Raw genomic sequence first — 24464 nt, 5'->3', positions numbered from 1 at the left:
TCTTTTTCAGGCTGGTGAATCATGGAATCATTTATACTGGAAAACAACTCTTGAGATCATCTAATCTAACCATTAACCCAGCATGGCTAAGTCCACCACTAAACCATGTCTCTGTGATGCCTTGTGAAGGCTGACCTAGAACAGAGACTAGATGGAGGTAAAGAATAAAGTAGGTATTATTAGAAGGCCTCAGTGGACACACCTTGGGCAGTACAAGAGCCCAGCCAGGGCTACACCCAAGACGAATCCAAAATGGACGACCAGTCACGAGGTCTCTCACTTTTATAAGTTCTAGTCCATTAGCACATTGGAGTGAATTGTCCAATTATAGCTTTAGGTTATGAAGTCTCATCCTTCTTGTTTGTCTCTCTTCATTCCACCGTTGTCCATGCTCTTGGGCCTGAAATTTGGATAATTTGTCCTTGGTCCACAGCTAGAGAAGGAATTGTTTTCCCTACCTACTCTATGATGAGAGCTTGCCATTCCCTAATATGAAGCTCAGAATTACAAACTAAAGCAGTACAGAATCTGAGAAATGGAAAAGCTAAAACCTGAGGCATCACCTGAGTGCTGTGTCTACAAGTCTTTTAAATACCTGGAGGCATTAAATGGTGACTTCACCACTTCCCTGAGGAGCTTGTTTCAATGCCTGACCACCTTTTATGGTGAAGATGTTTTTCATAATATCAAATCTACACCTCCCCTGGCACAGCTTGAGGGCATTTCTTCTTGTCCGGTGCCTTGTTACTTGAGAGAAGTGACTGACCCCCACATTGGTACAGTGTCCTTTTGGGTTATAGAGAGCGATAAGGTCCCCTCTGAATCTTCTCAAGCCAGGATGCTGTTGGCCTTCTTGACCACCTGAGCACACACTGGCCCCTGTTCAGCATGTTTAGTTGGCCACTGTCAGCCAGCACACCCAGGTTCTTCAGTGTCAGGCAGATTTCCAGCCACTCTGGCCCCAGCGGTGCCTTGGGTTGTTGTAAGCCAGGTCCAGGAACTCAAAAGCCGTAAAAAGGGGAATCAAAGGGTGGTTGGGATTGAAAGGGAATGCTACAGGTCATCTGGTCCAACACCCCTGGCCAAGCAAGGTCACCTAGTGCTGGGGACAAAGTCCATATGGCTTTTAACTGTCTTTAAGGAGTGAGATTCTACAAGGTCCATTGGCAACCTGTTCCAAGGCTCAGTCACCTGCACAGTCAAAAAAGTGTTTCCTGATGTTCTGACAGCGGCTCTTGTCTTGCAGTTGTCCATTTCCTCTGGTTCTGTCACTGGACACCATTGAAAAGAGTCTGGCTCCATTTTTATACCCTCCCTTCAAATATTTATATACATTGGAGAGATTCCCCTCTGAGCCTTCTCTTTTCTAGGCTGATCAGTGCCAGCTCTCTCAGCCTTTCCTCATAGGAGAGATGCTCCAGCCCCTTCATCACCTTTGTGGCCTTTTGTAGGACTCTTTTCAGCATGGCCATGTCGTCTTCGCACTGGGGAGCCCAGAATTTGGACACAGCACATGTGGCCACAGACCAGGTGTGGCCTCGCTAGTGCTGAGCAGAGGGGAAGAATCACTTCCCTGACACCTCCCTGGCACCACTCCTCCCAATGCACAAGAATAAGGGTAATAAATGCTAGAAATAGCCATCTTAGGACCAGATCTAAACATCTGTGATCCAAAGACCTTACCCAAGGTCTGAATATTAAAAGTATGAGTTCAAGTCTTGTCTGCTGCTAGGTTGTTACTTTCCCCATTCAACTGTGTTTGAGACAACAACCACTTTGGGGGCTGAGTGTTCCACGTGGTGTGTTTTGGACAATGAACCTTCACTGCTAGCAAATAGTAGTAGCTCTAAAATGTAGGTTTTGGACCCCTCATCCAAAGGCTTTGTAATTGTTGGGTAAAGGCAATCTATCAGTCACAGAAATGGTAAATACCGACTTTGCCAGCAGCAAAAGACAGGACATGGGTCCTTACATATGCTCATCATGGCACGTGTATTCACACACACCATTTCTTTTTCTTGCTTACAATAGAGCAACTTCCTTTTCCTCTACTTTGGAAAGGTTCTGTCATCTTTGTCAAGTCCATGACCACCCTACCCAGCTGGGCTTCTTCAGACACTATCCTATAAGGATATGTAATCATTAGGAGGTAGGCTCATTAGCAGCCACAGCTCCTTGGCATCTCCTCTTCATGCTTCATGAGAAAAGGATTGTGGGCCCATCTCTTTATGAAAGTGACATCCTGCTGCAATCTGAGGCCAGGCAGAATGGAAGAAGTGAAGAAACATAAAAACAGACTAAAGATAGCATATTAGTTTGACAGTTCATTGAAAAAATGTCTAAATAATAATGGGAGAATTTCCAAAAATTATCATGGAAGGGGTAAAAAGAACTACAGGCACGTAGCACAAAACATTCTGAGGTAACATTGTCAGCACGGTAAGAATGAGAATTGTTTCAACACTACAAAGAATTTAAATTTTATGCTGCTTTGCTTAAAAAATATTCACCTATATACAGTAATTTAAAAGCCTATACTAACACTCCTGTAGTATGTAGGCCAGTTCAAAAGGTATAATTTATATTGTTTTACAGTTTATAGAAATGTTAATATTGCAGTACTTGTGACTCAAGTACAATCTATCACTGCAACAAGGACCCCTTCTGTCTTATATATTATCTTGATCTTCTTTTTTAATACTAGTCCAGAGAACATCAGAAGACTCTTCTCATCTCACGTGTGTTCTTAACGGAGGATTTTTAGAGGGATCTGTAAATAGATAGGAGAGATTTTAAATAGGTTATTTTGGATGCAGTTATATGGCAGGGATGCTGCATTTATCTGCTACCCTTGATATATACATACATATGTTTACATACGTACACACACATATTGCTTGTGCTCTGCAACCCTTCAGTAAAAAGTCAGAATATACAGCAGACAACTTAGCCTGACTGAGGCTGCTATGAAAAGTCATGCTAAGTACCTTAGCATAGAAACAAAACAAAAGGTTAATTAAAGTTGGGGATCTAATAATACGGAAAACTGGGGATTAAAAAAAAAGCAGAATATGGGCAGGAGATCTTTTGGCACTTTAAATTACCCATTTTCAAAACTGGATAGGTGAACTGCTCTTGCAACAGTGACCTGATTCTAAGTTACTAAGTTAAGAAAGGAGGGGAAAAAAAAATAAAGCAATGTTCAGCCATTTATCACTTCCTGACAAAGTTCAGGTACTAAGTCTCTTTGTTATTCAGGTACAACACCGTGCACTGGATTTAAACCAAAATACATAATGGAAGACATGAATGAAGTCATCTTTCTCTGTGACTTCACAAGTTAGTGAACAAAAAATCAAACTCAGTAGCTGCCCAAGTCTGTTTTTACAAGATGACTGTTTTTAACATCACAGGCTTTGCAAACATAGCAATCTAAAAACACAGGCTGCATGTCCAGCCACATAATTTATTTTTAGCTAAGACTCTAAAGTAATCAATTGCTTTTCATTATATCTTTGGTCCCTATTGCCACTGTGACAAATCCCATTCCTGTCTGTGCCAGTGCTAGCAGTCCAGTTATGCTAATGCTGGTTCAGTTCTTTATTTTGCATCCCCATTTTTAAACCTCTTGATTATGGTCAGATCTTTCCATGTTTACACGCTTACCTCTGGGTATCTTGCTGGGATATGTTTTCTGAAATGGTTTGAATTCATCAGGTGGGGGGAAATCTTCCACAGAATGGAAAGTAAATTTTGATTCAAAGTCATCTGGGAAGTTTCAGGGAAATAAACATTAGCTGATGCTGGAGAGAAATTTAAAACAACAACAACAGCAATCAAAAACACCCAAAAAAAACCCCCCAAAACCCCAAACCCCAACATTTCCATAAGTAATTTCTATTAAAAATGCTGGCTTATTTTCTCCTGAAACTGACAGTGGCTCATTCTATAGAAACCATTTTGATGAGTACTTCTACGAGCCATCCAAGTTTTTTGCCTTAATTGCAATCACTGCCTGCTACTAAAACTGAAGTTAAGCTTCTGGCTGCTGTTCCAGTTTTTTGCATTGATGGTATTGTGGTAATAGAGGTATTCATTGGTAGTTTTCAAGACATGTAGCTGTAAACAAGAATGAATGGCCAATTCATCAGACCACAAAAATAATTCTTACTGGTCTTTACCCTATAGCAGTGAAACCTCTAAATGTCCATGATCTGCTTTGAAGAATGGTGATATAAGCACACTATGGGAACTCTTCATATTTTTAAGTAACTTAGGAGGTAGTGCGGGCTTCTCTTTTCTATTGACTGAATTCAAATCCTTTTTGAAAAAGCCTTAATTTTCTGTAATTGTATAAGATTGTACAAAAATGTTTCTATTATACTACCCTGTTATTGCTAGGACAGTCTTGAGTGAGTTTTTGAGGTCTGAGACACACACAGGCTTTTGTACTAAAATTATTAACTAAGGCCAAGAGATGATATTACCAATGATGTGCATATTTCCATTTTTAAGTGGTGTGTAGGGGTCATGAGCTGTAGCCCAGGCTGAGACTCCAGACTTGCTTGTAAGTTCAGTTGTTGGGGATCTTGCGGGTGGCTGTGGAGGCGTGACCAGCTTCCCAGCACCGGTTCCTTTAAAAAAAACCAGGAGACCAGCATATAAACATCATCATGACTTAAACCCAACAGTAAACTAACAAAACAGTGGAGAGGGTGTAGAAAGAAAGCAGTATTTGAGGCAAACATACCCATAGCTGTTTTTTGCCAAGCCTGACCACAGATTTGTAGCATAAGTATTAAATTCAAGTTGCTACTGGAATTGGCTGGGGCTTCCCATTTCCAGTTCTAAGGAAAGTGTGACATTCTGAAGTGTGGTTTTGTCCCAGTCTGGAAGGGAAGATTATCCTTCCACTTTCACAAGAAAAGCAGTCTCCTTAAGCAAAGGAAATCAACAAAACAACCTCACTAGGTGGTATGTCTAAAAGAAAATGTCCTGACACTTTGGCAGCTATGCAATAGAATTATCATTAGTCTTGTGCATTTCACTGAGGAGTTGCAAGGACCATCAAAGTTTAAATCTGTAAGACCACAGGAGTTGTGTGAGGGGGAGGGAGCCCAAGGCCTCCAAGTTAGCAGCCTCTCAAAACTCCTTATTCTCCTACATAACAGGGGACAGGCAGAGTAATTTTATGAAAAACATACAAATTGAACTACCATGAGAAATGGGCATCCCGACATAGTAACATCATAGTAACTCATCAGAGAGTTCTGAGCAGCATGAAGTACCACCACAAGGCACCTGATCTGCTGTACTTACACGGCCTTTCCCCTGGTTCTCAAAGGGAACCAGTAATCTTTCTCCTGACATGTGGCTGCTAAAATACAGGGTTACAGAACATTCTCTTTCAGATGTTCCTTGTTAAGTAGCTGTCTCCATTTCTCAGACCCACACAGATCTAGGCTCATGCTCATCTTTATTATTTTCATTACATTAGAGGAGTCTAACAAAATTTCCTTCTATCATCTACTCAAGGAAATACTCGATAATACCCCAGTTTCCCAAGTAGCTGGAGAAACCTTTGGCCCAACCACCTCGATTGCAGGAGGCACTGGCTGCTTCCCTTTGTTGAACAGCAGAAGGCTGCAGCCAGATTTGCTTTTGCTCACCCATGGCTGATAGCTGCCCCATCTCTGTTTCATTATGTTCTCTAGTGTTTCCCAGCTGTTGCAAATACTGCTCCTGCATGGGTACAGCTGTAGAGGGATGTCCTAGGCAGGCTGGCACATGAGCAGCTGCTGACCTGGCAGACACCGTGGTGTGTAGTCCGCTCCCCCACCTGAGCCTGTCAGGGCACCATCCACTGCTCTGCTGGAGACACACCAATGCCAACACAAAAGCAAGAAGCAACCCAGTGGTCCTAAGACTTCGTCTCCACTGATCAGTATGCTGCTTCCAAGAGTGTCAGCTTAAACGATAAGGCATGTGTGCACAGTGCTAAGAACTGCTTGGCATTTCAAAAAGCCGAGTGTTTTGGGTGCTCATCACGAGCCATGCAACCTACGGTATTCCTCCTATGTGTGCTCTTCATCCCTGCCCCTCCGTGCTCTCCAGTCACCAGTGTCATAGAATGGTTTGGGTTGATAGGCGGCCTTGAAGAACTAAGTCATCTTCAAGGTCCTGTTCCAACCAAAATCATTCTATGATTTTCCCCACTAGCCAAAGGGAGGGAAAAGCCTCCTTCCTTCGGGGGTGCCTCTCTCACCTGCGCCTCGGCCGGGTCTCTTCTTCCTGGTCTCCACCACGGCTGCGGGCTGAGGGGGGCCGGGGGTGGGTGGCAGCGGCAGCGACTGGATGTTGCTTGGCTTATGGAACTGTGACAGCAAGTGGGGAGACTTGGGGGGCAGCGGAGGGGGCACGTCGGCCCCGCTGAAGGCCGGGGAGGGGGGAAAGGAGAGCCTGTTGGCGGGCGGGGGGTGGGCGTGCGGCGGCGGAGGAGGCGGGGGCGGCGGCGCGGGAGGGGGACAGTCCCTTCCCTCGGCCGGAGCGGCGGCGGCCGCAGAGGCCTCGGCGGCCCTGCCCGGCAGCCCGCAGGGGGGCACGGGGGGCAGCGGGGGAGGAGGAGGAGGAGGGGGCGGCGGGGGCGGGTGCGAAGCGGCTGCTTGAGGCTTGCCGGGTTTGTCAGCCTGAGGGGGAGGGAGCGGGGCCGGGGGAGCAGCGCCGGGGGTCACGCCCTTGGCAGGGCGATCGGCCGGAGGGGGCACAGGGGGAGGAGGAGGGAAGGTGAGGCAAGGCTTGCTGGAAGCGGGGGGCGGTGGAGGGGGGGCGGGCAGGCTGGGCCGCCCGGGAGCCGCTCCCGCTGCGGCTCGGGAGGTGCCGGGGGGCTCCGGTGGGACAGCTGCCTTTGGAACCTCGGCCGGGTGCGAGGGGGTGCTGTTCGCCTTGGCAGCGCCGCTGCTCGGCGGCGCGGAGGGTCTGGGGGATGCTGCTCGGCCTCCGGAGAGCTGCCCAGGCCTCCCTGCTGGAAACCAGGTATCACATGTTACACACCGGGGTTGCGTTCCCACTCCTCAGACCGAACGGCGACAAGGGCAAGCTCTTCATCTTCCCTTCCCCAGTGGATACCAAGAAATTAAACTCATTCACCCCGAATATCTCATATCCAACAGGTTGCCCACGCTGTAATGCAGCTTAGGAGGCGATGTGTTCCAGTGGGCACCAGGGATTCTGCTTAGTTATATGACGACCTGCTGGGAGACCCTGCTCCCATCCCTGCTCCTCAACTTCTGCAGAATGAAACAGTTTAACGAGAAGGAACTTTTCTGCAGAGTCTGGAGCCCTTCACACCAGGCTCATCTTGCCTGGTATAGCCCGCTGGGCATTGAGACTCCTGGTGAAGTACACGAGCAGTTTGACACACTTCAACTGGCATCCTTCAAGTTAAGTACTTGCTTAGGATCAAAAAATTCACACAGATGTTACAGAAACCTCAGCTCCACAGATAAAAGCCAATTTTTTTTAAAGCAATGCCTCAAAGGCTTTCCGGAAGGCACAGGTTCTGGTATTTCCTTTTTAACAGCAAATGCCTGAAGACTCTTGAACTTACAAAATGTCTTTTCCTGAGTAAATGTCAAGGATTTATCACAAAGCAAGATGTCAAAAAAGGCTTTAAAAGCAACTCCAAATAGCTACTGCCACTGAAGGTATGTCAAAAGCCCTATCCCACACAGTGCTGTGCATCTTTGGCTTGCCTTTTGGGAGCAAAAAAACTTCAGGTAGAGCCAAGTTCGGTCTTTCCCTACAAAAACCTACTTTGCTCTGTGCTGCCTGAGCAGGCACCAGCTGCTCAACAGAGCCAGAGGTCATTACTGTAACTATAAAAGTCATCCCTCATTGATGCTGGCACTTCTTGAGGTGAAAGCAGCAGTGGGCCTCCCCATGTGCCTTCCTCCTGTCATTGTGAAGCAACAATACCCTTATTTTTCAGATCCGTAAATTATATTGCTGGATCAAAGCTATACTCTATAAAATCCAGAGGGTAAAAATCTTGAATATGAAGCTTTAAAGTAATACACAAGACCATAATACCACAGAAATATACACTAGTATAGAGGGAAGGAATATGACTTTGCCATTTGTCCTTAAATTGATAAGCTCGGATTTCAATACTGTATTCAAGACACAATTAAAAGTTTTCATTAAAATAATGAAAGAACCTCAACTGAAGAGATCTATTTAATCTCTTTCTAAAGAGATTACCAAGTGTGGAGATAGCTTTTTATTTATGTTTTAAGGAATAAGGCACCTGAGATCTAGAAAGGTGGCCTCAATCACATTATTAATTGAGCCCTCCATGGTCACTTGATGAACTAAGCATTCAGAAAAAACAAAAACCAAAACCAAAACAACAAAAACCCAATAAAAATCAACCAGTAAAGCTAATCTCAAAGTACTTTTCATCCCAAATTTTTGCCTGCCCAGCTCTGCTTTCATCCAAATGAAGCCCTTACCTGTCATGTCCCTCTGGCCTGCTGGTCTGAGAACAGGAAAGCCACCAGCAAATAAACCTCCCAGAGGCTGCTGAGAGCCACCTTTAGTAACAGCTGGGTTACCTCCATCTCTGTTAGCTCCTTTGGGTTCTGTTAAAAAGAACAAAAACACAAGGTATATTAGAAAATCATTTCATCCTTGCCCTGAGACTGCTAAGGCTTGGTGGCAACAAAAGCCAAGGCTAAACTTTTCCCTGTACTGTTATAGAGGAACTGCCATCCCTCTCTAACCTGTACCTTGGAGCACAGCACCCTCTGGTGCTCTTCAGCCTCACACAAATCACTGTCTTGGTGACACCAAGAAGTAGCCGTGTTAGGCCTAATACTAAATTTACGTTTCCAGAATTTTACAGTGGGTTTTTTTTTTGTTTTTTTAATCTAATAAGGAACAATTCTTCAGGTAGTGCCAACAATTCCTACCTGTTTTATTGAAATGCTCTCAAGGATTTCATCATTCATTACTTATTTTGGAACAAGGAATGCCTTGTGATAACCAGGTGATAACTAGTTGGAGACTCACCATGAAGTGTTAACAGTCATTGATCTCAGAGCAGGATGCACGTTTAGAAAGCGTCCCCTCTCTGCATCCTAAAGCCATATGATGATGCAGACCTTTGCTGACCTTCAAATCTGCCCTTCAATTTGAAACTGTCCATCTGACCTCCACCCACACCCGAGGCTTCAGGAAAGCTCCCCCAGGGCCTTGCTGAGGAGCACATGCTCACTTTCAATCTGTGGTGCACTGCGGTCGTTGATCTGGGTCACTTTCCTTAGGCGAGTTCCCTGCTGGATATCAGCCAAGAGCGCGTTTCGTGCTTTCTGGTCCTCCTTTCGCAATTTTGGTATCTCTGAGCTTGCCTGTTGACAATAAGAGCTTTAGATGGGAGGTACAGACAAAAATGCATGTTTAGAAAGGATACACAGGCAAACATGGGATAGAAGATTTGAAATAAGCCCTCCCTGGCAGCTGTCACTCCCAAGCCTTTGAGTCGAATCAACAGGAGCAGCATTTGGTTGTGCAGGAGGTAGGAAAGCTGAAAGTTTAAATATAACACAAAACTAATACTAGTTAGGCTAATACTGTTGAAAGCAAATTAGGAGGCATGCTTAAATGAAATGTGACCTCATTTGGCCATTTATGGCCTCTGTCCCACAACTCCAGTTCCAACTGCCTCCGTCAGCTCTTATCATGCTATTTACAATGCTTTACATCAAAATTTTTATATGTTAAGATATAATAAATACCTGGTTTATCCACTTTTCTTAGGAAAAGAGATAGATAAATGCATGCTGCACTTATATTTGAATGTGATCATTAACTTATTTAGACTGTCTCTCTCTATTGGAGATTAACACCAGTTCAAGGAGAATGCCTTTAGAATAATACAGTTATGTTTTAGTAATGTTTCTATCCTAACCAAGCTTAGTAAGGGTAAAATCAAGTTGCAGTTTAAAGTTCTTTAATAAAAGAAATGAACAAACTTTATTCTTTATTCTTACTTCTTCAAGTTTATTGTTACATATATTAAAAAGCCATCTATTTAAAAAAATTGGATGTTTCACTTTTTAAAAGCAGATAGCAAAGCTGTTATTCCTAAACCTATTATGTTTAACAGAGCAGTCTAATAGAGGGGAATCTTCACATCAGAGGAGCAATGTTCTGCTTGCTTCCAAAGTTCCCAGAGGTTAGGTAACTCCCTAAAGAGGACGAGTATCAGAAATGTTTCCATAGCCCTTAATTTTAACATCATAGTTGTAATAAAGCTGAACAATACCGTCACACTTGAAAAAACCCCCAAAGCCAACCCAGCTTGGTAATGGCATTCTGAAAGCAGAACAGAAACTTGAAAACACTTAACCAGCTGCTGAATTAATAATGTGTCTGACTCGCTAATCCCAAGTGAAGAATTCTATCAGTATGATGTTATTCCTGGTTATTTTTGTACTGGCTAAAAAAATCAAAACCCAGCCAGCGGGATTTGCTACGCCCCGCTAGATGGAGCTCCAGACCGCCGCTAACGCCGCCGCATTCCCGAGCCCTGATGTAAAAACTCGGAATTACAACCTGGCTGATATGTAACCAGTGTTATTTTAAAATGTTAGGAAAACCCCCACTCTGTTACATTTTCCTCGTTTGAAACAGCACTGCCTGCCCTCGTACTTGCAGAACAGGGAGTCCCACTGTCCATTACGAGGCCCCAGAGGAGCTGCCCATGTCAGCGGTGTTAGACCATGTACCAGCCACGAATCATTTCCACTCCCCTTCTCTGGAAGCTGACAATACTTACTGTGAAAAATGGAAATACCATAACTGGAACAAGTGTGATTCCCTTCCTCACAAAAGCTCTTAACCAGTATCTTCAACTTCTTGCGTCTCTACTCCCACTAATGACTTTGCTGTGGCAGGACAAGCAGGATCTAGAGGGATCTGATCAAGAGCTATGTTTAAAATTAGACCTAGCAGCTGTCTTTCATTTCCGGGTTCAAGTGTCCATATATTATGCCAGCTGCCCACTTCACCTCCCAGATCTACTTCTCTGGGCAGACAGGCTATTAGAATACAAAGTCTTGATACCCAGACAGCTATTAGGTTAAAATAACCAACTTGTGGCAACCTGTGGCAAGTGACCCATAACTTGATATCAATGTAATACAATCAAGAAAAAAAAAATTGTGGCATAAAAAAAGCAGGAATATTGTTCTGCCATTCCATAACACAGCATAACCTCTCTCTCTTATAACAGATTAATGCAGCCGCCTCTCTCTTACAACAGATTCCCTTACTCGAAGCATAACTCCATCCCATGCCCCAGCTGTTTCTTCTTCCTCCTCATGTATGTAAGAGATTCAATCTTCTGTGCCCAGCCTGGTGGACTCTGATGATTGATTAGCTGCTGAGTAGCTTGCTATGGATTCTCTTTTTCCATTACAAAGTCAAGATGGTCTGGGGCTCAGTGTTGCCTGGTTGCACAGCAGTCAGAGCTCCTTTGGATTTCTTGTTTGCTGCCTGCACTCCCAAGGCCAGTAATAATCCTTGCCAAGAATCATTTCACCAGGTAAGTATCTCACCATCTACTGGTGTCCAGCATTTGCAAATTCCTGGATTTACCATACTGTTTTTTGAGACAACCTTTCTTTCTTTGATGAAGAAATAAATCTTGGATTCACGCTCATGCTGTGCTTGCAATCCACAGCACAAGCACAGATAACAAATATGTAAGTTCTGCATCAAAACAAAAAGGAACTCTTATGGCTGTTAAATCTTCAGCCCTGATCACATGCAATAGAAGTGTTTCAGCAGGAAGACAAATACATTTTAAGTCAGAAAGGGAAAGCAGCTGCAAGCCAAAAGACATAATTCTTAGGCTACTTTCTACCCCATCATCTGCAGGGCAGCCTCATTTATTTACAAAAAGAGAAACATCTCAGTATTTCAATGAAAATCAGAAGGGAAGCGGAGAAGAATGTGGAGATCATTTGTTTTATCAGATGCCAGAGCTGCCTCAGGTAACACAGAGTGAAATTAAATTCCATACTTTATTTACAGGAACTGGTAAGGGAACGGGGGTTCTCATTACCTTAGCAACCACTAGGTTATTCTGCTACTATTTCAGACACAATGAATGTCACGTTCAGTACATACTTAGAAACAGAATGGAACAAACCACGCATGTAAATAGCCTGAACATAAGAATTACTTCCTTTTCATCTTGCCCAACTCCACCACATTTTGTCTTCAGTGCCTTAAACTACACATTCAGCTATGATATGCAGTAAAGTATGGGACTAATGTTTAGGCTGTTAGGTCTTCAAAATACTTGTACATAGGAAAATACCATCAAATCATATTTTTTAGAGTTTCAGACTGTAAATCATCAATGTGGGAAATAAACATTTCAGAATTTGAAGCTGGTAACTTAGACAAGTGGAATTATGAATGAGGACAGCATGAATACAGAGAGAGATCTAAATCACTGCAGCTTGAGGCCCTTTGAAAAGAACAACAAACCAAAACATGTTTCCCCACTGCTGACTTGGAGGGGGGAAAGAGAAAGAAAATGCACAATATAAAAATCCCAAATCCCATAAGCTGGACCTGGAAGGAGACTCCAGCAGCAAGCCAGAATTAGCAAGTATGGCAAGGAGGGATAGTACACTCCTCAAATATTTCTCATCCTTTCAGAAAAAAAACAGTGTGAGCAAAAATGGAATCACAAGCTCAGTTCTAGTCTCCAGATTTTTAAAATTACATTGTGGAAACCTGGAGGTGCAAAAGAAAGAGCCAAAGCAGTGTTCAAAACACTGGAGGCAACAGCTCAGATTTCAGCAACTGTTTTGACTGTCAGCCCTGAAGTCTGAGGGGTGGCCTGCCTGCACACAACAACCTGTACTGGGAATGATGGTGAGGACTCAGGCAGCAGAGACAGGCATTTGGTGAATTAATGTGAGATGCAAACAGACAAACCACAGACAGCAGCAGATTATCCATCTCTTAATACTTCAGATCAAGGCTGGATCCTCTCTGGCAGAAGTGTTTTTTGTGAAGCACAAGTCACCAGATCCTGTGCAGAGCTACCTGGTGATGTGCAGTACTCTGCGGTGGAGTGGCACAGCCAGTGGTTTGTAACAGCTTCTTCCAGTTAGGAGTTCTGTGAAAGTGGATTGCTTAATTTGGAAGAATAACTCTATTTTTACACTTTCTATACATGGACCACTCCAGGTTTGACCCTGAATAATCACAATCTTAACACCCTAAATTGAGTTGTATCAAATTAAGAACTGAGAGACTTTTTCTAGGGAAAACTGACTGAAATGCATGGCAATGAGCTCCATTTCTGGGTACTCTGCTGTGATATTTGCATCACCTTCAGAATGTCACCTTACATCCTGCAAGACAGATGGGAGCATCGACCTACCCTCTGGGCTCCTATGATACTTAAAATATTTAAGAGACATACGTGCTCAGATACTGAAGTGATGTAAATGCAGAAGACACCAGCCATTTGAAAAATTTTATACTAATACTAATTATAATCTTCAGATTTTAAAGAGTACCCTTGCACACAGGAAAGGGAAAATCCTCTGGACTCTGGACAGGTAGCTCAGTCACAGTTCATACATACAGTCCCATAAATGGCTTGTATTTACTCTGATTTTAAATATGCTCTTGAATGCATTTGTAAAGTACTTCAGGTACTACAGATCTACATAAACAGGACATCTGCAGGAAAAATGTACCTCTAGTCTTCTGGACAATGCAATAGCCAGGCAGTCATGGGCCTTTCTTTCAGAGTAAACCCAGCAGGTGATGTGAAAAGATGATCCAGTACTAAAACTTTAAATTAGATAGGAGCCATAAGTAAGGCAAAATAAAGCATTATTCCATCCAAAGGCACTACATACTTTTACTCAGAACTTGATAGTACCGAGTATTTACACTTCTAATGCGCAATAAATTGTACCATCATAGTAGATTCCTTCTCCTGGTCATATTTTATAGGAAAAACTGGGAAGACACCTGTGTAGAAAATTATTTATTTATCTGAACTAGATAAAAAACTAAAAAAAAAAAAAAACAAAAAACAAAAAACAAAAAAACCCCCATATATTTAGCTTTTCCCTAATTATTTTGTGAGACATATAACAATAACGTTAAAGACCAATCAATACATTTGACAGCAAATTTTATTATGGGCAGAAGGAAAGCTCTCCCTTTTGCTGACAATATAAATTATTTCTATGAATCTGGTGGCAATTAACCTTCTCTCCCATTATCAGTTTTTCCCCCTGTAGACAAAATCCCCCAGATTCAATGCAGAGATCAAGCACAGGTACTGGCAGAAGGCATAAGCAGCATATATTTTAGTGGAAAAAGAGACTGAGGACACCCCTTGCTTTCTTATTTTTCTCTGCCATGCTCAGCCAAACCTGCACAGACCCAGGCTGAGGCAAGTGATTTTCACCGCTACAGCATGAACCACCTCAGGTTTGGCTTTTAAGGAAGGGAAAGATAGTGCAGCAAGATAAAGACTAAGCAGAAAGCTCTAGGATAAAGGATATTTGATCACAGAGACAAATATTTATGGGGAGAAAAAAAATTTAAAAATTGTTCCTGAGCCAGTCCTGGCCTTCTCTGGCGTCCAATCTGTCATGATTCAGAGACACAAACTAAAAAATGCAAGAGTAAAAGCCTACAAACATGACAGTAGACAATTAAAACCAGCATCTAAAACAGCAGGTAGGGCAAAACAAGCAAGAGCTGTGGAGGCAGTGTAGTCAGTAATGTGATAGTGCCAGCTCTGGTCAAAGAAAATATTTGTCAATAATGAGAGACAACTAAAACATCTAAACCTTAAATAAAGGATGTATAAAGCATCAAAAAAGAGCAGAAACCACTGGAAATATAACAAAATTCTCCAAATATTATTTCAGTATTAACAAAAACCAAAATTCTGGTGTAAACAAATACAGATTTTTCAGGAAAGAGGACAAAAAAGGTGAAGCTAGCTGCCTAATGCAGTATGTGCGTCATGTCAGAGATAGCTGAGGAGAGAAAAACACAGCTTGTTTGTGGTTGGTAAATCATCTGAGGAAGGATGATGAGTGTTCTTACTATCCATATGGCACCACAAGACTTTCCAAGCAGGGGAGCATGAAGGCAGAGATGATGACTGGGTCCCCATCCAGCCATAAATCTCCTACTCCTTTGAAGGAAAGCCAGGCACTGGATTGGTGCTCACAACAGTCTGCAAGGGCACAGCCCTTGAGTAAGGGGCCTCAAAGGGCATGAGTCTGTTAAAATACCCTTCTGGGACCACTGATGATAAAAAAGAGTGGACCAAGAATAGGGGAGACCTGCTTGCAAGCAACCCACTCTGTAGCTTCCTTCCACTTAACCACAAGCTGCTGAACAAGTGTTCCGTAAGGAGATTCCTGTAACCATCAGGACTAAGGTATTTAGATGAATTCATTTCCTCAAAGACTGCATCCTTTTCAAAAGCAGAACTGACAGAAAAAAAGTAATATTGCCAGTAAGATGCCAGAACAGTCTAACAAACTACAAGGTCATAACTTTTAATAAAAAGAATGAGGTTGTTTTGGAACAAAGTAAAACATGGAAGTTGACCAGAAATCTCAATGTAAGCTGACCAGCATGTCTTCCTTGACATAGCACAGGATTATAAAAGTCATCTCTCCATTTGTAGCTCAGCATGAAATCTGAAACCCCAGAGGAATTTGGCAGTTGATTCCAAGATCAATCCACTATTACTAGTTTAGAATTATGCCAAGAATTAATGATTTTACATTTGCAGCAGAAACAGTTCGCCCAGCAGGCAACAGCATTGCCTTTACAAAGAATTCTCAAACCAGCAGCTAAAGTCTCCACCACAAATGTGCCAAGAAAAGCAGTAGCAACAAAAAGAAGGAGCTTATTAAAATAATAAACCCAGTTTCCAGCACATCCCAAACAGGAGTACCATTTAGAAAAACACTGTCATTCTTCTTGTATTTTCATTACATATGCATCAGGTGTGGTTTCACTCATGCACTGTCAAATACAAAATACAACAATCAAAATAATCCCCCCTTCCAGTTTAAGGAAAAATCGAACAAGTCTCAACAACAAAGTAGATGTCTTCTTTTATTTTAAATATTTTAAACTTCTTGTTTCTAAACAAGCTTGGGAGATCTGGTACCTGACAGTTTTGGTTCTGTTCACAAGAGAGTGCTGATCTCTTAATTTAAAGCTTTTTAATTATGGGAGACCTCACCACAGTGCAAGACTCTACCTGCACAGTCATTTGCAAGATCAGAGTCACTTCTGTGTTTCTGCTGTGTAGCATAGGACAAAACTAATTAATTCTTGGCACCTGGTCTGCCTGGGCAAACATGGCACTCTCTCAGCCTTCTAGCAAGGCTATGAGCTTCAAATGCTTCCCATGCGAGGGGTCACTCTCCAGCCAACTTTTCTGAGGGAACCCACATGAGGGGACCTGCCAAATAGCTTCCTGCCAGCTAAAGAAATAATTGTTTCAACAGAATGACAGGACCAGCACTTGACAACTCCACCTACACCCAGCTCAGTACTGACTGACCATAATCTCAGTCTCCATGGCACAAAGTTCTGCAGTCTGAGCCTGCCAGGTTGAAAAGGTCATCGAGCAATGTGTGTACTTAGATAGGCTGAGTCTACACCGACCTTGTTTCTCAGCTCCCAGCTAGGGAAGTAGTGCAAAAGTTGTTATGGATCTCTTCCTGGCACTACAGCCCCCGCCTAGTTCTGGCTTTAGCCCCAAGTAGTGAGGCCTTTCAGTGTTAGCAGAGCCTGGTGCCTGCTCTGCACTTGCTTGAAGCTACCACCATGCACAATGGCAGGGAACAGAACACAAAAACCAGCATAGCAGGAGCAACTTTCTTCTAAATCTATGTTCCCAGTGCTCATTTCAACCACCACCAGGAATCAATACCACTGCACCCAATAAACCCACTGCACCTTATGCTAGCACCGCTGTATCAGATAATATAAAATCTTGTACACTAAAGGGTTCAATTGCTCTTGCCCCAAATGGAGCAGGGGGGTTATTCACTAGGGTGTACTTAAGGTATTCCAGTGTGGGCTGCTAGATTTCTGTAGCTGAATACAAAAAATGCAACAGAATAAGTAGGATCATTTGTACCTGCTGAGCTTTTCTGTAGGTATTTAACTTTCTGACACCCACATTTTAAATGTAAATTCTGACTATTCTTGTACTAAAAGAAAACATGCAGTAACAGAAGCCACCAAAATGAAGGCAGTATAAAATTTAAACTACTCTAAAAGTGTTAGCAGTTCCAGCAGTCCAGAAAGATCACAAGTCAAATACCAAAAATACCCAGAGACTGGCTTTAAAAGCTAATTTTGGACTTCATTTTTTGATTTCTAAAATTATGGGATTCAAAGTCCCATGATAGCCTCTGCATCAATGAAAAGAAAGGGAAAACTCTTACATAAACAAGAAAATCTGAGGGCCTGGCATTGCAATGAAAGTGTCAAACAGTACAAGGCTGAAAACATTGCCACGGGAGCTGGTGACACTAGCACTGTTTATTCTCTCTGTCTACCATAGCAGAGTCCCCAGAATGACAAGGCCAATACCATGAGTAGTGGCAACAAAAATTTGAGCAGGTAACAACCTATACACATCACAATTTAATCTCTCTCTAAGAACGCTAGGCTATTTCTCATACCCAGTTACCTGTGCAGAAGCTACTGATCATTCTGAAATTGCCTTTTAGCATGCACACAAAATTATGGTTAGCCCAAGAGAGAAGAACGAGAAACTAGCATTCTTGCACTCTCACCTTCCAGCCATTCAGAGAAGTCCTACTCAAGGGTTGCTAAAATTTTGAGTTATCTTTTAATTAAAAGGCTAAAAGTATAATATTAATTGACAGATGGAATTTAATATGTAGCCACTGCATACATGAGCTGGGGTACTGACTTTTAAGGCCATTATTACTTTTGATTAGAATGGTAAATGAACCCATTAGTTGTCTGCAGCTAGGCTGCTTCTGGTACCTGGGCTCAATCATTTACAGCTGCTAAATCTACTTTGCAATTTCCATACTTGTATATTATACAGATGAAAAAACAAAGAGAAAGAATGCTCTTCAAATGTCTTCCATTCCATTCAGACACATAGAACACATGACATTATGAAGAAACCTGCAAAACAGAACTCATCCTCTAAATACATTTAAAACAGTCACATAAGAGTTCTCAAGTGAAGCATTCAAGAAGATTAACACCTAGGAACTATATGCAATTCATGCCCCTGTACCTGTCCAGATGAAACAGAGCAATGACAGCCTAGTATTTATGTTTTCTTTTAATCTTCCCCACATTTCAGAACTCCCACTTACCCTTTCTGTATTTCTTGACTAGAAGAGTAGCAAGCTACAGCAGCAACACTTTGAGACACCACAGCTATGCAATCCCAATTTTCCAACAGCTGAAAATTAAGTCAAATAAACCACACAAAGATACAGCATTTTTTTTTCCTACATGATTGACTCTCACTTCTTTATGAAAGCAGACTGGTATGAGATATGATCTATTATTAAAACACTGTAAGTCGGTATCCTTTATTTCATCTGGAACAAAGCACTCAAGAATTTCAGCTGTGCTTTGTCCAGCCCTTAGCACAGTCTGTATGATCAGTCAGTTACCAACAAGATTACCAAGCCTCCACTTTCTCTCACTCCAGTGTGTTTTACCTATCAGCAATAAATATTGTGCTTTAGTATCTCTTTAGGCTCCATGACAAAGTACTAAATATGATCTTACAGCTCACATAAAATTTTACTAAACACACTCCTAACTGTTTTGCTATTGGCACCATGCACAATGCTGTTCTTTCAGTATTACACTACTGCATGTCTAGGGGTCTGAATAAAAAACTTCAGAGATTACTTTAATTTTTACAATAAATAATTAGCAAGCATGACCAAAATTTTATGCATATGAGTGCTCATATGTGCACATTCGCTCATACTATATTTGGTAAGACCAAATCAAAATACCATAAATCATCATTATCTTCAGCCAAGATGTTTTACATATGCTGTTGGTTCTCCTTCCAAAGAACAGTAGTGCTAAATGTCATAGGAGCAAAACCAACTCCCACACAACTTCAGATGAACACTGTAGCTCTCTGAATTTCTCATGAAGGCTGAAGGAAACAGCTCAGCAAGGTTTTCAACATAACAACTGCACAAAGGAGGGGGAAAAAACTATCCCCCCAAGGAAAACTATCAGGTGATGTTTTTCTGAACCTTGGAAATCCTTCTGTGTAAATTAGGCTTTTATCATAACATTATATCATGAGGAATTGCTTTTCTGAGTTTTCCATTACAGAGTAGAAAATAAGAGGATAAAACAACTTGGTAAAAACTGACAGGTTTATCTACAACAGTAATTCTGTTTTTAATTTTAAAAAATTTTTCACTAAATAAGAATGAGGTAATTATTATGCTTAATCTACATGCTATTCTAGCATTCATCATTGTTTCAAGTTTCACATTTCTATCAACAAAGTAAGCATATTACTTTCTCCTTCTGCTATCCTTGTTTCTAGTGTGCCACAAGGCAGCAAATAAACACCTGGTGCTACTTTATGAGCTTTAATCATCTGATCCATTGTGATTTTGGGGGTTAATTTCTATGCTAAGATTTTAATCATAAGAATTCTAATGAGAACAGAAGTATTTTCTTAAACTCCACAAACATATGAATCATTAAACAAACATCTCTGAATAAGGCACAACGCAGCAGGGCTGCTACACATCCACACTTCCTCCAATATTAACATTTTAATAGGTGATGACTGATCTTAACATTACAAATTCATATATACAGAGGCCACACAGCAGTAAGCAGCCTTCACTGCATGAAATAATTGAACAGGGTTTATCAAAGCAAAATTCTCTCTTGATCCTTTTCTTGGGAAATTAAGTAGAGAAAAATTTTAATATATCTCAGTGGTGACACCTACTCCAGAAAATATGACAAACCAAAACTCACCTGGTTGCCTCATATGCTAAGCTTAAAGGCAGGAGTGGTAAAAGAAATAGAGTGGGAATAAAATTAAGTTTTTTGTGAGCAGAAAGCTTTAAAAATCCCCAAACCTACCACCCTCTTCCCCAAGACCACCAACAAAAACTCTATTAAAAAAACCCACCTTACATGGCATGCCCATAAACTAAAAGCTTTAGAAAATGCCTCCTGTCTAAGTGTGCTTTGTTAAGGTGTAGAGGAAAAGGGAACATGAAGAGAATTGAATTCTGTAAGCTAGTGCCAGAAAATACTTCAGGGCATGGTTTTATTCTGCCTACTCACTCCTCTCATGTCTATGACCCTCAGAAGGTAGGCATTTGAAGACATGGTCAATTAATCTAATTAGCTGTATTTGCATTTTGACTCAGCCACCTACATCTGCTACAGCAGACATCCCACCATTACCTCCTGAGAGAGAAATCCAGGAATTTGTTTCCTTTTAAGTTTGGTCTAACAGCCAGTAGCTTTTTGGCTGTTGGGCACAGATGGCTCCTAGCATGTCTTAAATACCGTCTCCAAATCACTTTGTATTGTCTTGTAACCTTTTGTGAACAAAATTCAGTACAAGTACTGAATTTCAACACTTACAGTTTTTTACAGAATTTCAGTACTTACAGAATATCAACAAGTCCAAAAGTCTTAGAAAACAGTAGGAATAAGGCCAAAAAACACCAGGAAGGAACTTTCTTCTGCCTTAAGAAGGAGTTAACAGGACAAAAAAGTTATATGCTGACACTGATTAAAATTTCCATGAAGTAAGGACTGTAAAATTATTTGGGATCAAGGCTCACAATATTAGCAAAGAAAATGTGGAGAGAAGAAGATAATGTGGTGAGTACTTCTGCTAAAAGTCTCTTGATAGTGAAAGCAAGAGGAAAGTATGGTTCTCATCCATAACTAGAAAAGCAAGACAAGTCAATGGTACGCCTGCAATAGCATCATGAAAAACTACAGGATTCTAAAACCCCCTCCTACACACAGACATTTTTCTTTTAAAATAAATCACATAAATTAAACTAGTGGCTCAGCCACTATCAACAGTAAAATTAAAACCTAACTTTTAATTGCTAACATGCAAATCTTACTCTGATTTAATCATACCAGTATAATAAAAATCACTGTGCTGTTTACTTTGGAACTTTTCCAGCTGTAGGTCAAATAATAACTTATTTGCTCTGAAGGTTTTCCTTAAGGCTATACGCCTGTTAAAATTTTTTCCTTCTTCCACCCCCTAACTGTAGATCTAGCAGCTGTAACAACAGCTGGGCAGATTAGCAACTGTAAAAGACAAATGCCAATTTCTAGAAAAGGGCTTTCCAGTAAAAGAAAATGGGGTCTGTACCAAGTTTCGGAAGACTCCCCAACTATAAGATTTTACTCTGTAACCTGGCACCAGCTGGAGAGCTGCCTCTTACTCTGTGCTTCTGCTGAACTCACCAGGCAGATTACTGATCCTGTCTCTCATTCAGTTTGGACAGGGAAAAGTAATTTTGCTGTTGCAGAAAAAAAATGTCCTGCCACGCTATTTTATTAATTATTTGTGTTGATTCATATACTCTTTTTAGTATCAAGATTTATTAAAAGCAAAGCGTCAATATCAGACAATAACTAGAAACACATCTCGTATGTATCATCTCACCAAGATGGAGCTGACTCTAAATTCTGCATGTCTTATACAGAGATCACCCCATTTGAAACAGAATGATCCAACTACAATATGAAAACAAGCCTTCCTGTATCAAAACCCTATCATGGGAGTGGGTTTAGTTGTCAGAAAAAAATCCTAAACTTGTTCATAATGATCCTTAGGGGTCCTTTTAGCATTCTCAAGTAATTTACAATTGGTGTATGTTAGAGGAGTCTAAAAATGTCTCTAGATACTTTACTGATCTAAATTTATTAGGATAAGAACATTTGTAGCTTCTGTTGACTTTAACTGCAATTGTGAGCATTAAGCTGCTCACAATATGCAGCCCACTTATTTCAGCATCTCAGAATAGGTTGTGTACCAGCCCAGAAGAGTTGCTAATTGGAAACACTGCTCCTGATGCCAAAGTTGAATCTGAATGCTAAAACGAATCAAACTGCTTATTTGATTTGCTGTCTTTATCCTCCTCCTCTTCATCTCCAGAACTCATGGGGAGTTTTACAAAATTGTTCAGCCTGTAAAGTAGCAGAAAAAAACTTGCAAAGAAACCTCCTTCTGGAAATAAAGATAAAATAAGAGCACTATGAACAATACCAAACAAAATCAACCAACCTTCCTGGGAACAAAACAGGCAGAGATGCCAGGGAATGCAAGGGAGAAATGTAGTTCTTAAAAAAACCCCAAACTTGAAGTACATTTGAATTACATTTTAAGTACCATGTGCTGTTTTGCTACACAGTCTAACATACTCTGCAGATAACCACAGCAGTGACAGAAAAAAATAGATGAAAAAAAGTCAGGAGAGATTTTATGACTTGAACACAACTGTGCCAGGTTCTGCTCTTTCAAAAACAGTCTAAGAATTTCAATGCAGAAACAGGTTATGACCAACCGATCACAGAATTCAAAGAATTACTTAAACAGGTTTTACCAAGGTACAATAATTGATTGTGAAGGTATGAAAATGTAATACCCTGAAAGTTCACCCAGAGCATCCTCCTCTTACAGCAAACACGCTGGCAAGGCACATGTTCTACTTCATGACACACACAGTAATGATCTGCTACAAGCTGTAATTGTTCCTGCACATGTACAAAAGAATATTGTGCTGTATCCCCAGGAAGACACCATGTGCTAGAAAGGGCAAAATGTACAGCTGAACACTGTGAGTCTTAATAGGAGCTGTAAGAAAAAGAACGAAGAAATTAATACTTACCATCTGTACATTACCAATACAAAAATGAATTCCCTTTGGCTGGAAAAGTATTCACAAATGCAAAATTCTCACCATATGCACTCTAATCATCTCAAAACCTTTTGATCACACACTCCTAGCAGTAACAAAATTTTTTGAGCATGCACCCCAAAATACATAGGTTTATTTCTTTATAAAGTATATATATGTATGACTGAAGTTACAGTATTTTCATCCCACACACCAATGGATCATCTCATACATCTCACTTTGGAGATCACTGCTGTAATGAACAGAACCAGTGCCAGCAAAACAAACATCTGTCCCAGATATTTGCTATGAATATCCATACCAAAATCCTGTGGGCTCTGAACTGGCTACTACAGCTAAGCTTTTGCTCACAGAAATGAAAAGTCAGTCTTACCAGTGGTGGTGGTGGAGGGGGCCCTCCAGAAGGTGGTGGTGGAGGGGGCCCTCCAGAAGGTGGTGGAGGTGGTGGAGGAGGTGGTGGAGGCGGCGGCGGTGGCACAGGCATCCGCTCAGATTTCTAGCTTCACGCAGATGTGAAAAATATTGCCAGTCCTTGAGGAGAAGGAAGGGAGGAAAAGGAAAAGTGAAGAAATAAAAAGAAAAAACAAAGAGGAATGTGTTTATACACTGCAAGCTGAAGATTGGCCAAAATATCTAGCTCTCAGCAGACTGAAGACTTTTATACTGCACTGCTTCCAAAAGTACAGCACGAGCAGCCTCATTACAGTTATGATGACAACATACATCTAAAGAGCAAGCTCACGGATCTGGACCAGTGCCACGAGTAACAAATGCATAGATGCTAGCCTGTCCAACTATTACATCTTGCCTTAACCTAGCCCATACCCCTGAAATGCAATTCTGCAGAGAACAAATCACAGTCGACCACATGTAGACACTCCCACTGGGACAAAAACTCAGTTGACTTTAAGCCAGAGGTTTGCTGCTCTAAGGAGAGAGTAAGGGACTTTGGAAGTCCCTCATGATTTAAATCCCTCATTATTTAATAATAAATAAAGAAATAATTCTAAAAATTAATGCTTCTATTACCAAATTATATCATATCAAGGATCAGACATCTCAAGTGTTAAAGTCAAGTGTTTTTCCTGCCATTTTTAAATGTTAATTTTCACAATTTTTAGTAATGCAATCACAAAAAGGCATGTATCTTCCAACAAAAGGTATATGCTTTTCTTTTTTTAAAAAAATCTTTTGTAGAATGACAGTGCATCACTCACTGATTTTCATACCTAACCATGCTCTCAGCATGACTCATTCATCATTAAAGTTAGCAAGAAACCCCTGAATTTCATTAGTAAAGTTGCAAATGAAAGTACTAGGCAGTGCCGAAGAGAGCCCTATGCAAGCCATGCTTGAAAACTTCTTTTGATAGTGACACTTGGATAAATGTTCCGATCGCATCTAGTTTTACATCCTGTTCTACAT

The 24464-nt window shown here is 41.3% G+C and overlaps 1 protein-coding gene across 6 annotated transcripts in view; it reads right to left on the bottom strand.

Annotated features, from left to right (window-relative positions):
- Positions 1–254: 254 nt before the first annotated feature.
- Positions 255–24464, bottom strand: part of WIPF3 (WAS/WASL interacting protein family member 3) — a 37563-nt gene continuing 13353 nt past the window's right edge. For 4 of the 6 annotated variants that reach the window (XM_038127349.1, XM_038127347.1, XM_038127348.1 and 1 more), the window contains exons 2-8: positions 23413–23570; positions 9275–9407; positions 8511–8639; positions 6266–7021; positions 4488–4634; positions 3667–3768; positions 255–2770 (exon numbers count right to left, since the gene is read on the bottom strand). In XM_038127349.1, coding sequence (XP_037983277.1) covers positions 2730–2770; positions 3667–3768; positions 4488–4634; positions 6266–7021; positions 8511–8639; positions 9275–9407; positions 23413–23523 — 1419 coding nt within the window. In that variant the 5' untranslated portion in view covers positions 23524–23570 and the 3' untranslated portion in view covers positions 255–2729. Of the gene's footprint in view, positions 2771–3666; positions 3769–4487; positions 4635–6265; positions 7022–8510; positions 8640–9274; positions 9408–10837; positions 14013–23412; positions 23571–24464 lie in introns of those variants that run through there. The other 2 variants (XM_038127350.1, XM_038127351.1) reach the window with 2 other exon arrangements.

This window comes from Motacilla alba, chromosome 2 (genome assembly GCF_015832195.1).
Source record: "Motacilla alba alba isolate MOTALB_02 chromosome 2, Motacilla_alba_V1.0_pri, whole genome shotgun sequence".
In the NCBI taxonomy this organism is placed as follows: domain Eukaryota; kingdom Metazoa; phylum Chordata; class Aves; order Passeriformes; family Motacillidae; genus Motacilla; species Motacilla alba.
This window is presented reverse-complemented; position numbering and strand designations above follow the sequence as displayed.